A 16993-nucleotide genomic window follows, 5' to 3' on the forward strand; every position below is an offset into this window, starting at 1 on the left:
TAGCTCTCTTGCCCCCTCCCCTACCCGCTCCTCTTCCCTCCTCTCCCCTCCCCTCTCCTGCCCTCCCTTCCCTCCCTTCCCCTTTTTTCTCTCTCTCTGTCTCTCTCTTTTTTTTTTTTTTTGAGACTGGGTCCCCCTCTGTCACCTAGGCTGGAGCTGGAGTTCAGTGGTACAGTTTTGGCTCACTGCAACCTCCACCTCCTGGGCTCAAGCAATCCTCCCCCCTCAGCCTCGCAGGTAGCTGGGACCACAAGCACATGCCACCATGCCCAGCTAATTTTTATATTTTTTTTGTAGAGACAGGGTTTCGCCATGTTGTCCAGGCTAGTCTCAAACTCCTGGGCTCAAGCAATCCTCCCACCTCAGCCTCCCAGAATGCTGGGATTACAGATGTGAGCCATTGCAATCAGCCACCTGGCCTAATTTCTTTCTTTTTCTTTTTTTTGAGTCGCAGTCTCTCTCTGTCACCCAGGCTGGAGTGCAGCGGCACAATCTTGGCTCACTCCACCTCCGCCTCCTGGGTTCAAGAGATTCTCCTGCCTCAGCCTCCCCAGTAGCTGGGATTACAGGTGCCCACCACCATGCCTGGCTAATTTTTGTATTTTTAGTAGAGATGGGATTTCACCATGCTGGCCAGGCTGGCTTTGGACTCCTGACCTTAGGTGATCTGCCTGCCTTAGCCTCCCAAAGTTCTGGGATTACAGGCATGAGCTTCTGTGCCCGGCCTAATTTCTTCTTTTTTTAAAAAAAAAATTTATTTTATTTTATTTTTTTAATTAATATGCATGCCATTGCACAGTCTAATTTCTTAACATCATTGAATGTCTACAACATTTATTTTTTTCCTGCTGTCACGTCAGTACCTGCCACACACACATGCACACAGACCCACATGCACACACAGTTGGTTTGAATCAGCGTTTAAGCAAAGTCTCAACATTGCCATTTGCTTGATGTCTTTTCTGGGTTCTTTGATGGAATTGGGTTGTTTCTTCTTGAGATTCCTTGTGTCAGGGTTTTGCTCACTGCAGGCCTGAGATTGTTTCATGTGGGTCCTCTGTTTCCTGTATTCTCTTATAAATTGGAAGGTAGATTTGGAAACTCGGTAAGAGTAAGCTTTGATTTTTTTCTTTTCTTTTTTATCAAGAAAGTATTAGTGGCGATCCAAGCAGCATCAGGAGCTGCAGAGGCTGTCACTGCTCGGTGGCCACAGTGTCCTTGATGGAGTGTCCTGCCTTTGGCAGTAGCTGGTGACTGGCGCCTGCCTCTATGACTTTATTGGGATGTGCAAAATGGTGACATTACAGTTAGGTCACTCTTTTTGCTTTTATTGCCAGAAGTATTCTAAAGAGAAGAACTTTCCTGTATCCTTGATTTGATTATTCTGAGTTTTTTTGGGAAAGACAGATACTTGATTTGCTCTCCTTTCAAATTTTGGAATGATGAGTTGGTTCTCTAGCATCCTCCAAGGGTGACTAGTGGTCTCTTTGCTATGAACTTTGAATGCTGTTGTGTTTTGTGGGTTCGAATACACTGCAGATAACTTTTTTTTTTGAGACGGAGTCTTGCTCTGTCATTCAGGTTGGAGTGCAGTGATGCAATCTCGGCTCACTGCAGCCTCCGCCTCCTGGGTTCAAGTGATTCTTCTCCCTCAGCCTCCTGAGTAGCTGGGACTACAGGTGCGTGTCACCACGCCCGGCTAATTTTTTGTATTTTTAGTAGAGACGGGGTTTCACCATGTTAGCCAGGATGGTCTTGATCTCCTGACCTTGTGATCTGCCTGCCTCGGCCTCCCAAAGTGCTGAGATAATAGGCGTGAGCCACCGCACCTGGCCTGCATTGCAGGTAATATTCTTATTGACCTTCAGACTCTTTGCTCTCTGATCATTGGCCAGTGGGAGGCTCTTCTAGTTTGCGCTCAAATTTTCTTTTTTTTTTTTTTAAAGTTTTACGTAGTGGCCGGGCGCGGTGGCTCAAGCCTGTAATCCCAGCACTTTGGGAGGCCGAGGCGGGTGGATCACGAGGTCAAGAGATCGAGACCATCTTGGTCAACATGGTGAAACCCCGTCTCTACTAATACAAAAAATTAGCTGGGCACGGTGGCGCGTGCCTGTAATCCCAGCTACTCAGGAGGCTGAGGCAGGAGAATTGCCTGAACCCAGGAGGCGGAGATTGCGGTGAGCCGAGATCGCGCCATTGCGCTCCAGCCTGAGTATCAAGAGCGAAACTCCGTCTCAAAAAAAAAAAAAAAAAAAAAAAAAAAAAAGTTTTACGTAGTTTTATTTTAAGGGAAAACATGTAATAATGAGGTATTTCAGTCACTGGCTTTTTTTCCCCTAAATATCTTAAGTAAATTATGTAGATCTTAAGTGTACAGTATGTCTTCATACATGCAACCGTGTAACCCACACTTGACCAAGGCATAGAACATTTCCAGGGCAGGCGCCTGGCTTATGTCCGTACTCCCAGCACTTTGGGAGGCCGAGGTGGGCGGATCACTTGAAGTCAGGAGTTTGAGACCCGCCTGGCCAATGTGGTGAAACCCCGACCCTACTAAAAATACAAAAATTAGCCAGGCGTGGTTGTAGGCACCTGTAGTCCCAGCCACTTCGGAGGCTGAGGCAGGAGAATCACTTGAACCCAGGAAGCAGAGGTTTTAGTGAGCTGAAATTGCACCATTGCACTCCAGCCTGGGCGACAGAGTGAGACTCTGTCTCAAAACAAAAACAAAAACATTTCTGTCCCCCTAGAAAGTCCCCCGGTGCCTCTCAGTCAATCCACACTTCCCCATTCGTTGGCAGTCATGCTTCTGACTTACTGCACCAAGATTAGTTTTGCCTGTTTTCAAAAGTCACATAAAGGGAGTCATACAGTAGAAACTCTCCTGGGACTGGTTTCTTTCGTTCAGCACGTTTTTGAGGTTCATTCCCGTTGTTGCTGGTGTCATGAGTCCGTTGATGTGACCCCGGCAGTCTTCGGTCACCTCCTTGCTTTCTGCTTCCACAAGATGCTTGTTTGTCCTGGTTTGTGTCTGCCCCAGACCTGAAGGAACACATGTACAGGGCAGGTGTGCGTTCTTGACTGTCACTGGGGAAGTCCACCTCACCCCAGCCAGCGGCGTGCTCGCCACGTGAGCCTCTGCTCTCATCTCCTTTTCTGTGACGTGGTTTGTCGTTTGACCTTTCCTAGCCCTCGAGCATGTTCCAAACTCGGTTCGCTTGTGGAAAGCAGCCGTTGAGCTGGAAGAGCCTGAAGATGCTAGAATCATGCTAAGCCGGGCTGTGGAGTGCTGCCCCACCAGTGTGGAGGTGAGTCTGGTGGGCCCAGGGCCACCATAGCCCAAAGTGGCCCAGGCCTGAGCCCAGGTTCAGTGTCTGGAAGTGACGCTGTAAGCAGAGCATTGAGCTCACTCAGGCTGCGATTTCTGGGAAAAGAAGGCCATGTGGAACCCCAGTTTGCTGTTCTGTACGCAGCTGCTAGGCAGGGTGGTCAGTGGCTTCAGCTGGTTGTGCTCTTCATGGAAGTGCAGAGAGAATCTTAGCTCATTTGTGATGACTCTAGAAAGTGCTCTGTTGGGCACTCTCTCAGGGGCCATTCTTCTCCTTCAGCCCAGAGTTTGTCATGGGAGCTGAAGGTGGCAGGGAGATAGAAAACATTGTTTTCTGCCAGCCCCACATGTCTGCTCTTTGCTTATAAGATTCCAGTTTACAGCATCCGTGCAGCGATTTCTAGTCTTGGTTTTGTGATACCCAGTATGTCTTTAATTATCTTAAGGGGTATTGTGAAATTCTCCAAACAAAATTAATCTTATTTTATTTACATAAAAATAAATGAAGCCCGTACACATTTTAGGGATGGAATGTTGCAGAGTCAACACTGCTAGGGTCTGGGAACTCCAGGAGGCTGAACGCCCTTCTGTGTGTTTAGCCCATGAGGGCAGTAGCCTCATCCTGCTTATCTGTGCCAGGGCCCTGGTATCAGGTCTGGTGCGGTGTGTGACTGGAGGCAGTGTTTGTGAACATTCAGCTGAGAATCTTTTCACACTCACCAACTTTTCATGCTCACTAGTCACTAATTAAGTCAGAAGCATAAGTGAACATTTGATCAGGTGAGAAATGTTGCTGTGAACACTTCTCAGGCTATGTTCAAATGGTTCTCGAGAGCTAAGGAAGAACGTGGTGGCCACACTGGGGTCTGTTGAGGGTGGGTTGCTGTCTGGCCTGCAGCTGTCCCTGCAGCACTGTGTCCTCTCCTTTTTCTGGTGTCCTCTCCGTGTAGCTCTGGCTCGCTCTGGCAAGACTAGAGACCTATGAAAATGCCCGCAAGGTCTTGAACAAAGCGAGGGAGAACATCCCCACAGACCGACATATCTGGATCACGGCTGCTAAGCTGGAGGAAGCGAACGGGAACACGCAGATGGTGGAGAAGATCGTCGACCGAGCCATCACCTCACTGCGGGCCAACGGGGTGGAGATCAACCGTGAGCAGTGGATCCAGGTAGGCGGCAGGTGTCGTGGTGCACGTGCTGCACGTGGGAGTCCTGCACGGGCCGCAGAAGCAGAGGTGTGGCTGGGCCCTGAAGGACCTGGGCGTGCCCACTGTCACTTTTGATAGATTCGAGGCCTGAAGTTCATCTTGGGGTGAAGGCTTCTGAAGCCCTTTCAGTGTGTGCACACCTGACTGCATTTCTTTTCTAGTAGGAACAGTACACCTAAAAGAGAATGACAGGAACTCTCACGGCTTCTTTTACTCTTCTCCCCCGCCTTTTTGTTTTTGTTTTTGAGAGGGGAGTCTTGCTTTGTCACCTAGGCCGAGTGCAGTGGCGTGATGTCAGCTCCCTGCAACCTCCACCTCCTAGGTTCAAGCGATTCTCCTACCTCAGCCATCTGAGTAGCTGGGATTACAGGCACCCACCACCATGCCCAGCTACTTTTTGTATTTTTAGTAGAGACAGGGTTTCACCATGTTGGCCAGTTTGGTCTCCAACTCCTGACCTCAAGCCATCTGCCCACCTTGGTCCTCCCTGACTTTTAGCTTTTTCTGTAGACTTAAGGCTATAAAAAAGTCTTGAAAGGGCTGGGCGTGGTGAGTTGTGCCTGTAATCCCAGCACTTTGGGAGGCTGAGGTGGGCGGATCACAAGGTCAGGATTTTCAGATCAGCCTGGCCAACATGGTGAAACCCTGTCTCTGCTAAAAATACAAAAATTAGCTGGGTGTGGTGGCAGGTGCCTGTAGTCCCAGCTGCTCGGGAGGCTGAGGCAGGAGAATCACTTGAACCTGAGAGGCGGAGGTTGCGGTGGGCGGAGGTTGCGGTGAACCGAGACCGCGCCACTGCACTGCAGCCTGAGTGATAGAGCGAGACTCCGTCTCAAAAAAAAAAAAAGGAAAGTCTCCAAAGGTCGTCTAACTCAGGAAGTAGGGCTTGGGTTCCCTCTATTGCCTTTATTTTTTCTTTTTTTGAGATGGAGTCTTGCTCTCTCGCCCAGGCTAGAGTGGTGCAGTGGTGCAATCTCAGCTCACGGCAACCTCCGCCTCCTGGGTTCAAGCCATTCTCCTGCCTCAGCCCCCCAGGTAGCTGGGATTACAGGCATATGCCTCCACGCCTGGCTTATTTTGTATTTTTAGTAGAGACTGGGTTTCTCCATGTTGGTCAGGCTGGTCTCAAACTCCTGACCTCATGATCCACCCACCTCAGCCTCTCAAAGTGCTGGGGTTACAGGCGTGAGCCACCGCGCCCGGCCTTTATTGCTTTTTTATTTTTTGAGATGGAGTTTCGCTCTTGTTACCCAGGCTGGAGTGCAATGATGGCACGATCTTGGCTCACCACAACCTCCGCCTTCTGGGTTCAAGCAGTTCTCCTGTCTCAGCCTCCCGAGTAGCTGGGACTATAGGCACACACCACCATGCCCAGCTAATTTTTATATTTTTAGTAGGAACGAGGTTTCACCATGTTGACCAGGATGGTCTCGATCTCTTGACTTTGTGATCCACCCGCCTCGGCCTCCCAAAGTGCTGGGATTATAGGTGTGAGCCACTGTGCCCAGCCCTTTTTTGCCTTTTTTTAAGGAGTCACCCACTGAGCTATGTTTCTCTCAAGAAAAATAAATAATGAAATTATTATTTCTGGCTGAGCGCGGGCTCACGCCTGTAATCCCAGCACTTTGGGATGCCGAGGTGGACAGATCAGTAGGTCAAGAGATCGAGACCATCCTGGCCAATATTTTTAGTAGAGAACATCCCCATCGCTACTGAAAATCCAAAAAAAATAAAAATTAGCTGGGCATGGTGGCACGTGCCTGCAGTCCCAGCTTACTCAGGAGGCTGAGGCAGGAGAATTGCTTGAACCTGGGAGGCAGAGGTTACAGTGAGCCGAGATCGTGCCACTGCACTCCAGCCTGGCCATAGAACAAGACTCTGTCTCAAAAAAAAAAAAAAGATAAAAAAAATTATTGTTTCTGTTTTATTTTATGACAGTTTTCCTTTTTTTCTTTTTTTTTTTTTTAAGAGACACGGTCTTGCTGTGTTGCTCAGGCTAGAGTGCAGTGGTGCATTCATGGCTCACTGCATCTTTGATCTCCTGGGCTCAAGTGATCCTCCTGCCTTAGCCTCCCAAGTAGCTGGCACTGCAGGCATGTGACACCATGCTTGGCTAATTTTTTTATTTTTACTTTTTGCCTCATTATGCTGCCAAAGCTGGTCTTAAACTCCTGGCCTCCAGCAATCCTACCACTTCAGCCTCCCGAAGTGTTGGGATTACAGGCATCAGCTGCCATACCCAGCCAAAGGTGGTTAATTAAGCTATAATTAACATCCTATAAAAGCCACCCATTTAAAGTTTATGATTCTGTGGTTTTTAGTATAGTCACAAAGTTATGCATCTATTACCACAATCTTAGAACCTTTTCATCACTCCAGAAGCGTTTTTTTTTTTTTTTTTTTGAGACAGGTTTTTGCTCTCTCTCCCAGGCTGGAGTGCATGGTGCAGTCTATCTTGGCTCTCTGCAACCTTTGCTTCCTGGGCTCAAGCAATTCTTCTGCCTCAGCCTCCTGAGTAGCTGGGACTACAGGTGTGCGCCACCATGCTCAGCAAATTTTTTTGTGTTTTTTGTGGAGATGGGGTTTTGCCATGTTTTTCAGGCTGGTCTCAGACTCCTTAGCTCAGGTGATCCACCTGCCTCGGCCTCTCAAAGTGCTGGGATTATAGGTGTTAGCCACCTTGCCTGTCTAACCTTGCTTTTTTACTTACTTTCTCTATACTTTTTTTTCGGACATTTTGTATATGAATCTCTTCAACTTATACATCCTGATAAACCCATTGTAAGCTGAAAATATCGTAAGTCTAAAATGCATTTGAGGTTGGGTGTTGTGGCTCATGCCTGTAATCCCAGCATTTTGGGAGGCTGAGGCAGGCGGATCACTTAAGGTCAGGAGTTCAAGACCAGACTGGCCAACATGGTAATACCTCATCTCTACTAAAAATACAAAAAAATTATCCAGGCTTGATGGCGAGCACCTGTAATCTGAGCTATTTGGGAGGCTGAGGCAGGAGAATCGCTTGAACCCAGGAGGCAGAGGTTGCAGTGAGCCAAGATGGTGACACTGCACTCTAGCCTGGGCGACAGAGTGAGGCTCCATTTCAAAAAATAAAATGCATGTGATACACCTAACCTATTGAACTTTGTAGCTTAGCCTAACCTACATTAAACATCCTAAGAATGCTTACCTTAGCCTACAGTTAAGCAGTCATTGAACATAAAGTGTTGAATAACTCATGTAATTTATTGAATACTTCGGTGAAAGTGAAAAACAGTAGTGGTTTGAGTCAAAGTGTTGCTTCTACTGAATGCATGTGGCTTATGCACCATCCCACACTGGGGGCCTCCTGTGAGTGGAATCACACGATATATGATCTTTTGTGACTGGCCTTAACTTAGTGCGTTTTTGGGGTTCCTCCATGTTGCAGCATGGAGGTATGAAATGCTTTACTTTTAAATTAGATTGCGTCTTTATTATTGTCTCTGTATTATTTTTGTCTGTTTTATTATTGGGTTGTAAGAGGTGTTTTTATAGGTTCTGGATATAGTCACTTATCAGATACACGATTTGCAAATACAGATGGCCCCTGCCTTCCCGTGGTTTGATTTTACTGTGGTTCAGAAGCAATTTGCATTCAGTAGAGACTGTCCATGGAGGAAGAGCCAGCACCTTTGTTGCAGGCCCTGAGGTCTGGGTGCTGGCTTACTGCCCACTGACCTGCCCACGAGTTCTCAGCACTGACCTTCTCAGCAGCGTCTCTGCCTCAGATCCTTGCTCTTGGCTCTGCTTTCTGTCTGGGATGGTTTCTGGTGCTGGCAGGGCCCAGGGGGTGTGTGAGCACCTGGCTCCTGTGGCACTTCACTCGCTCGTCTTGTGGTCCCCCAGGTTGGCACGCCATGGTGGTGCCTGTGCCCCTGCACCCTGTCGCTCTGGCTGGCTTAGCAGTCTCTGGTTGGTAGACACATTGCCTTGCACTTGTGGGAATATGTTTATAAGATGAATACCTTAAAGTAGAACTGCTGGGTCAAATATGCGCATGTTTTATTTTGATGGAGAATGAGAACTTGCCCTCCATAGAGATATGTGCTTCTTAGCACTATAAGATTCATGCCCATCATCACCAAGTGAGCCAGTCAGCAAATGTTTCGGTGTTGTTCATCTGATACGTGCAAAATGGTACTTAGAATTGTTTAATTAGCATCTTGAAGATAAGAATGGGGGCTGGGTGTGGTGGCTCATGCCTGTATCCCAGCTCTCTGGGAGCCCAAGGATCACTTGAGCCCAGGAGTTGAGGGTACCATTGTTCTGCAGCCTAGGTGACTCAGTGAGACCCTGTCTCAAAAAAAGAATGGGGCCAGGCATGGTTGCTTATGCATTAATCCGAGCACTTTGGGAGGCTAAAGCAGAATTACTTGAGACCAGGAGTTTAAGACCAGCCTGGGTAACATAAGGAGACCCCGTTTCTACAAAAACAATGTAATAATGGACATGCTGGTACATGTCTGTAGTCCTAGCTACCCGAGAGGCTGAGATGGGAGGCTCCCTTGTGTCTGGGAGTTGGAAGCTGCAGTAAGCTATAATTGCACCACAGCGCTCCAGCTTGAGTGACGGCGGGGAGACTTTGTCTCTCTCTCTCTCTCTCTCTTTTTTTTTTTTTTTTTGCGAGATGGAATCTTGCTCTGTCACCCAGGCTGGAGTGTAGTGATGGGATCTGTGCTCAATCTGCCTCCTGGGTTCAAGTGATTCTCTGCCCCAGCCTCCTGAGTAAGCCGGGATTACAGGGGCCTGCCACCACGCCTGGCTAATTTTTGTATTTTTTTTTTTTTTTTTTTTTCAGTAGAGACGGGGTTTCACCAGGTTGTCCAGGCTGGTCTCAAATTCCTGACCTCGTGATCTGCCCTCCGACTGCTGGGATTACAGGCATCAGACACCACACCTGGCCGAGACCTTGTCCCTTAAAAATAAAAAGGGTTTAAAAAGAAAAAAGAAAAAAAAAAAGGCCAGGCATGGTGGCTCACGCCTGTAATCCAAGCACTTTGGAGGCCAAGGCGGGTGGATCACCTGAGGTTGTGAGTTCAAGACCAGCCTGACCAACACGGGGAAACCCCGTCTTTAAAAACACACACACACAAAAAAACAAAAAAAAAAAAATAAAAAGGGTTTACATTTCTTTCCACTTGTTTAAAAGTTGTTGGTATTTTTATTTTCTGGTGAACACTGTGTCTATGTCCTTTGTGACATTTCTCTATTGTTTTTTTCTGATTTGTGTGCAATAGACTGACTTCCTCACTTCCTTGCTAGGCAATATCAGCATCTCATGCTGATGTCTCTCAGTCTAACCATCCAGGAACGCCGTGCTCCCTGTTGGGAATCTGCAGCTCTGATTTCCAAAATCAAAAATAATTTCTGTGTTCCTCTTTCAGGATGCCGAGGAATGTGACAGGGCTGGGAGTGTGGCCACCTGTCAGGCCGTCATGCGCGCCGTGATTGGAATTGGGATTGAGGAGGAAGATCGGAAGCACACCTGGATGGAGGATGCTGACAGTGTGAGTCGGCAGCAGGGGCCTTTGTCCCCGTTGTGGAGTCTTTGCTTGTGGGAACGGCAGGCACCTTAAGTAGCAGGCTGTTTTAAAACTTGTACATACACTTGTTTGCATGGAGTTGCACTCACAAGGAGTACCACTTGCTTTCTGCTCACCTGAGTTTTTTTGTGTTTGTGTTTCTGTTTTTGTTTTTGTTCTTTTGAGACAGTCTTGCTCTGTCTCCCAGGCTAGAGTGTAGTGGTGTGATCTCAGCTCACTGAAACCTCAGCCTCTTGGGTTTAAGGATTTCTTCTGCCTCAGCCTCTTGAGTAGCTGGGATTACAGGCACATGCCACCATGCCCGGCTAATTTTTACATTTTTAGAGAGACAGGTTTTCACCATGTTGATCAGGCTGGTCTCGAACGCCTGATCTTGTGACCCACCTGCCTCGGCCTTCCAGAATGCTGGCATTATACGTCTGAGCCACCACGCCCAGCCTGTTAACCTAAGTTTAAGTGAAGAGCTCATGTTTTGAATTCTTATTGAATGGACAGAGCCCAACACATTATCCAAGGTCACACAGTAAGTGGACAGGCCAGGGAGCTGGGTGTGGTTGGACCGCAGCTGTTTTAGCTGTTACTGCTAGGACATCTGGGTTGTCTCTATTCCTTGGTTTCTACTGTAAATTGGATTTCAGAAAACATTTTGCATACAGAGCTTTTGCCTCCTTTGAGATTATTTCCTTAGAATAGGTTTCCAGAGAAAAGATTTTAGGGCCAAAATCATGAAACATGTTTAAGGTTTTTTTGTTTTTTGAGACGTCTCACTCTGTCGCCCAGGCTGGAGTGCAGTGACGCAATCTCAGCTCACTGCAACCTCTACCTCCCAGGTTCAAGCAATTCTCCTGCCTCAGTCTCCCGAGTAGCTGGGATTACAGGTGTACACCACCACACCCGGCTAATTTTTGTATTTTTAGTAGAGATGGGATTTCACTGTGTTGGCCAGGGTGGTCTGGAACTCCTGACCTCAGCTAATCTCCCACCTCGGCCTCCCAAAGTGCTGGGGTTACAGGCCTGAGCTACGGTGCCCAGCCGTTTAAGGTATTTAATGCAGATGTAGCCCTCTTTTCCTTTTTGAAATAAAAATAATTTCAGACATAGAGGAATGTTGCAAAAGTCTGCAAAGAATTCTTATGTGTCCTTTACCCAGGTTCCTTATAATTTACCCATTTTACCGTATTCGCCTATTTATTTAGAGACAGGGTCTTGCTCTGTCATCCAGACTGGAGTACAGTGGCACGATCATGGCTCACTGCCACCTTGAACTTCTAGGTTCAAGGGATCCTCCTGTCTCAGCCTCCTGAGTATCTGGGGCTACTCGGGCATGCCACCACACCTAGCTAGTTTTTAAAATCTTTTTTTTAGAGATGGTGTCTTTGCTATTTTTGCCCAGGCTGATCTCAAACTCCTGGCCTTGAGCCATCCTCCTGCCTCAGCCTCCTGAGTTGCTGGGATTACAGGTGTGAGTCACCACGCCCAGCTCACATTTGCTTTCTTATTCCCATCACACTCATGCATTTACCTCTTACTTTTTTCCTGGAGCAGTTTGACAGTGAGTGAGTTGCAGATGTGATGCACTTTACCTTTAAACACTTTTGGTGTGTGTTACTTTAAAAGAGGACATTCTCTTACACAACCATAGCTCAGTTATCAAAATCAGGAAATTAATGTTGGCATAGTACTATCATGTAACTTTAAGACCTTACTCATCATCCGCAGACTGGGCATGGTGACTGACACCCGTAAACCCAGCACTTTGGGAGGCCGAGGTGGGCAGATCGCTTGAGCTCAGGAGTTGAAACCAGCCTGGGCAACATGGCAGAACCCCATCTTTACAGAAACAAGCCAGGCATGGTGGCGCACGCCTGTAGTCCCACCTACTCAAGAGGCTGAGGGGGGTAGATCACTTGAGCTCAGGAGTTTGAGGCCACGGTTAGCCATGATTGTGCCACTAGACTCTAGCCTGGGCGACAGCAAGACCCTATCTGAAAAAAAGAAGACGTCTCACCCGTTGTCTCTGTGTCCTTTTAGCAAAAGAGAAAACCAACCGTGTTCTGTTGAGGAACACAGGGTCATCCTCAGGTTAGTCTGGAAGAGAACCTCAGCCTTTGTTTTTCATGAGCCTGAATATTTCTGAGGACCACAGGCTAGTGATTCTGTAGACTCCTCTTTGACCTGGGTCTCCGTGGTGTCTCCTCCGGGTTGTGTTGGGTTCTCTTGATGCATCACAGCAGAGAGGTGTGCACCTGTTCAACTCTGACCTGCAGGCATTTCCACTGTGTGGTTGCTGTTTCTTTGTTATTATTAATAAGTATTTTGAGGATCCATTAATGATGCTTCTAGGCCTGAATCAGTTATTTCTGTGGTGTTTGCTAAATGATGATTTTTAAAAATCTTTTTTTATACATTAAAATTTTTTTTGGTAGAAACAGTGTCTCACTGTGTTGTCCAGGCTGGTCTCGTACTCCTGGCCTCAAGTGATCACACCTCAGCCTCCCAAAATGTATAGTATTACAGGTGTGTCACTGTGCGTGGTCACGCGCACATAGTGATGTTGTGAAGTTTCTCCTACATTTTATCAGTTGGAATTCTGTAGTAATGAAGAGCTTCACTTTCTCCTTCATCTGTGTGTGTTCACTTCCATCTGCATTGGCCTCCTTTGGTCCTTGGGATCCTGGCATTGTCCGTGTGATACACATGTCGTTCTTTTTCTTTTTCTTTTTTTTTTTTTGAGACAGAGTCTCACTCTGTCACCAGGCTAGAGTGCAGTGGCACAGTCTTCGGCTCACTGCAACCTCCGCCTCCCGGGTTCAAGTGATTCTCCTGCCTCAGCCTCCCGAGTAGCTGAGACTACAGGCATGTGCCACCACGCCCAGCTAATTTTCATATTTTTTACTAGAGACAGGGTTTCACCATCTTGACCAGGATGGTCTCGATCTCTTGACCTCGAGATCTGCCTGCCTCGGCCTCCCAAGGTGCTGAGATTACAGGCGTGTGCCACTGCACTTGGCAACTATACCTAATTTTTAAAAAAGAAACCAATATGTGTGATCTGCAGTTACAGCGTGTGTGTGTGTGCCTGCACACGAACGTATGCCTTGGCCACAGCCGTGTGTGTGTGCATGTGTGCACGTGTGCGTATGCCTTGGCCACAGCTCTTTGTGTGTGTGTGTGTGTGCATGTGTGCATGTCTCGGCCACAGCCCTGTGTGTGTGTGTGTGCATATGCCTCGGCCACAGCTGTGTGTGTGTGCATGTGTGCATATATCTTGGCCACAGCCCTGTGTGTGTGTGTGTGTGCATATGTCAGCCATAGCCGTGTGTGTGTGTGCATATGTCTCAGCCATAGCTGTGTGTGTGTGTGTATGTGTGTGCATATCCCTCGGCTATAGCTGTGTGTGTGTGTGTGCATATGCCTCGGCCACAGCCCTGTGTGTGTGTGTGCATGCATATGCCTCGGCCACAGCCCTGTGTGTGTGTGTGTGCATGCATATGCCTCGGCCACAGCTGTGTGTGTGTGCATATGCCTCTGCCACAGCTCTGTGTGTGTGTGTGTGTGCGCGCGCGCATATGCCTCAGCCACAGCTGTGTGTGTGTGTGCGCGAGCATGTGTGCACACCTCCGTCACCTGCAGCTTGTGCACCTCTTGCAGGCCAAGAGACCAGCAGGCAGCCCCACGTGTTCCTTTTTCAGTGTTCTTGTCCTCATCCTCTGGTTTGTCTCTTTCACGTACACTGGAGTAAGCATAGCTGTTTTTCAAAGTACTTGTAATTCTGGAGTAAGAACTACAGTGTTTTCTGTGCCCAGAGTGGTTTCCTGGTCCTGGATTGGGCAGTGGCATGATCTTGGCTCCCTACAACCTCTACCTCCCAGATACTAGTAAATCTCCTGCCTTAGAATCCCGAATAGCTGGGATTACAGGTACTTGCCACCACACTCGGCTAGGTTTTGTATTTTTAGCACAGATAGGGTTTTACCATGTTGGCCGGGCTGGTCTCAAACTCCCGTCTTCAGATGATCTGCCTTCCTTGGCCTCCCAGTGTGCTGGGATTATATGCGTGAGCCACTGCGTCCGGCCTGGATTGTGGTTCTGATGAGATAAAACGCTGTCGTACATCTTCTAGCAGATACCATCATTGAGAATTGTATGAAGCTGGGGAGGGCGTCATGCCACTTGCTCTGTGGCCGGTGCTGGGCTGCCCATTCTCACGTCTGTCTCTCTGCTCTAGTGTGTGGCCCACAATGCCCTGGAGTGTGCACGCGCCATCTACGCCTATGCCCTGCAAGTGTTCCCCAGCAAGAAGAGTGTGTGGCTGCGTGCCGCGTACTTTGAGAAGAACCATGGCACTCGGTATGTGGAGGGGCCTGCCCGCCCCAGTGTGCTAATGAAACCTCCACCTCCGTTTATGTAGGCCTGAATTTAACCCTCACATCTCTGCACATCCAGTATCGTGCCCATTGGAGGTCTGGTCCTCTGGTGGCGACAAGGGTTTTAATGGCACTTGGGAGTTTGCAACTGCATCCATGTTTATAGCCCCTTCTGGGATAGGACTGTTACTGCTGTATAGTGAAGAAACCAAGGAATCCAGGAGGCCCATCCTGCCGAGTGTCCTGTAGCCTGGGGAGTGGCCAGGGTGTATACAGGCTTGAGGCTGGAGCCTGTGTGGCTCATGCCTGAGCACTGGTTGCAGCGGTGGGAGGGGCAGCATCCGGGCTCAGGCTTTGGGTTTTGACTGTGTGTGTGCTTAGAGGAGGTGCTCCACAATTCTCTTTGACTCTTTAATTGAAAAAACTTTTCAGGTCTGCTCTATTGGCTGACAAACCAGAGGATGAGGCTGATTAAATTAGGCGTTGCAGTTTATCGTTTTAAATGGGCAGCTCTCAAGGGCACTGGGCTGGCGTCCCCACGTACCCTCCGTCCGTCCTCGCCCAGGTCCTCGGTGATGCTCCCTGTGCTGGGTGGGGACAGGCCCTGCTGGTTCCACTGGGACTACAGCTGAGAAAGTGGAGCCCTTGCTGCTTTCCTTTTCTGGTGTTATCGAATCTCAGTGTCTTCAGGGTGTCTTTCTGTGTGTCCCCTGAAGCCCTGGCCCTCTCACACACCCACCAGTTGGTCTGGTGTTTCGGAGTGTTTGGAGATGTTTTGAAAGGCTCTCATGGTGCCCCTCTGTGGAAGGGAAGAACAGGGCGGTGCCGGGTGTGGGCTGAGGTGTCAGCCTGGATGAACTGCCGCCGTCTCCCCCTGGGCGCAGTGGGCAGTGCCCTCCTGCTGCCCTGCCTTCTCCCTCAGTGCAGGCTCGCGGGGATGAGGGGAGGCAGCAGTACTGGGGAGCTGGTCCTCGGGGAGCACGGTTGCTTGGCCGGCCCTTCTCCACACAGTGTGATTGTGTGTGCTTACTCTGTCGTGCTCTTGCGCTCACTGAGGCCCAGAGGGGTCATTGGTGCAAGATGATGTGACTGTGGGTCGTGGGCCGCGTGAGAGTCCAGGGGCGTCAGGCCTGATACCCAGGGCTGGTGGTTTTGCTCGATAACGACCTAAAATCACTTTCTTCCTACGAGGTCGTTCTTTTGGATGCCAGCAGAGTCCACCTGGGATCATAATCTTTATCGGTGGGTCCGGGTGTGCTTGTGCTCTGTGGCTCGAGATGAAAAGCCTCCCCTGTCACAGACGGAACTTACTGCTGCCTCCAGGACACACGGCTGTAAAAGGGTCTCTTGTGAAGTTCCTCTCTCCAGCTCTGCTACTTAAACAATGCATTGCTTTGTAGAATCCTTTTCAGTAGTTTATTTTAGAACCTTTATTGAGAGGAAAGATTTCCCCACACTCTCCCCATCGTAAAATCTGGTCAATCATTTATAGCATCGAACTTTGGAGCAGTAACTGTCTTTCTGGCGCCCATGCCATGGCTGAGTGTGATGTGTGTTCTGGTTTATGGCCCTGACTCTGGTGCCCGTGGCCTCTGTCTTGCAGGGAGTCCCTGGAAGCACTCCTGCAGAGGGCTGTGGCCCACTGCCCCAAAGCGGAGGTGTTGTGGCTCATGGGCGCCAAGTCCAAGTGGCTGGCAGGGGATGTGCCTGCGGCAAGGAGCATCCTGGCTCTGGCCTTCCAGGTGGGTGAGGGTCGCCTGAGCGGTGAGGGGCTTGTGCACACAGGAGCTGACCTGGGTGCCAGCTGGGGCCTGAAAGAATCCTCCACTCGACGTGGCACGTGTTGTGGCTGGGATTCCCTGGAGTCCCCTCCAGGAGCGGGGCCGTGAAGGGGCCTGAGAGGAGCAGGAAGGCAGCCCAACTGGCAGGTTCTTACCTCTTGGTCTCCCTGCCCAGTGTGACCACGGGCTCAGTGTTTCAGAACATAGAGCACGGGGTCACACAGGGGCTGAGGGCACCCTTACGTGAGTGGACGCATGCAGACAGCCTCACTGAGCCAGGCCTGAGGGTGCCTGGTTGCCATGAGGCCTGTGGGTTTTTTTAAGCACGTTGTTTTTATTGTCACGTATGACACCCTGTTACTTTATGACGACATGGTGTTAGTCAAATGGTTTTGCAGCATACTTTTTAATAAACTATAGAATGCTACAAATGTCAGTTTGTTACTGTGGCTCAGGCTAACATCATAGAGTGTGCCCTTCCCTGAGCAAACACCAGGAGAGGGGACTGGCCTGGGTTGAACCTTTTGCTCTCGGCTGCCTGTCTGAGATGGCATCACTCTGTGAGTAACTGCAGCGTCCGCTCCGTCTGCCCGCTGTCTGCTGCCTGTCAGGTGGCTTTCCTTGCCCATCATTTTGGGGCTGCTTTTCTGGTCTGTGACGTGGTCATCTTGCGTGGTCAGTGGGCGGCTATGCTGATTAGGGTTAGTCTGAGCACCAGCCCCGGAGA

At 49.2% G+C, this 16993-nt stretch overlaps 1 protein-coding gene across 3 annotated transcripts in view; it reads left to right on the forward strand.

Annotated features, from left to right (window-relative positions):
• The window catches only part of PRPF6 (pre-mRNA processing factor 6), a 49478-nt gene that overhangs the window by 24187 nt on the left and 8298 nt on the right, over window positions 1–16993 (forward strand). For all 3 annotated transcript variants that reach the window (XM_012440546.3, XM_012440545.2, XM_064382615.1), the window contains exons 10-14: window positions 3190–3308; window positions 4279–4497; window positions 9960–10082; window positions 14347–14468; window positions 16089–16227. In XM_012440546.3, the coding sequence (XP_012295969.1) occupies window positions 3190–3308; window positions 4279–4497; window positions 9960–10082; window positions 14347–14468; window positions 16089–16227 (722 nt within the window). The remainder of the gene's footprint in view (window positions 1–3189; window positions 3309–4278; window positions 4498–9959; window positions 10083–14346; window positions 14469–16088; window positions 16228–16993) is intronic.

The sequence above is a fragment of the Aotus nancymaae genome, unplaced genomic scaffold (genome assembly GCF_030222135.1).
Source record: "Aotus nancymaae isolate 86718 unplaced genomic scaffold, 86718_ANA_hifiasm-v0.15.2.pri h1tg000029l, whole genome shotgun sequence".
Lineage (NCBI taxonomy): Eukaryota > Metazoa > Chordata > Mammalia > Primates > Aotidae > Aotus > Aotus nancymaae.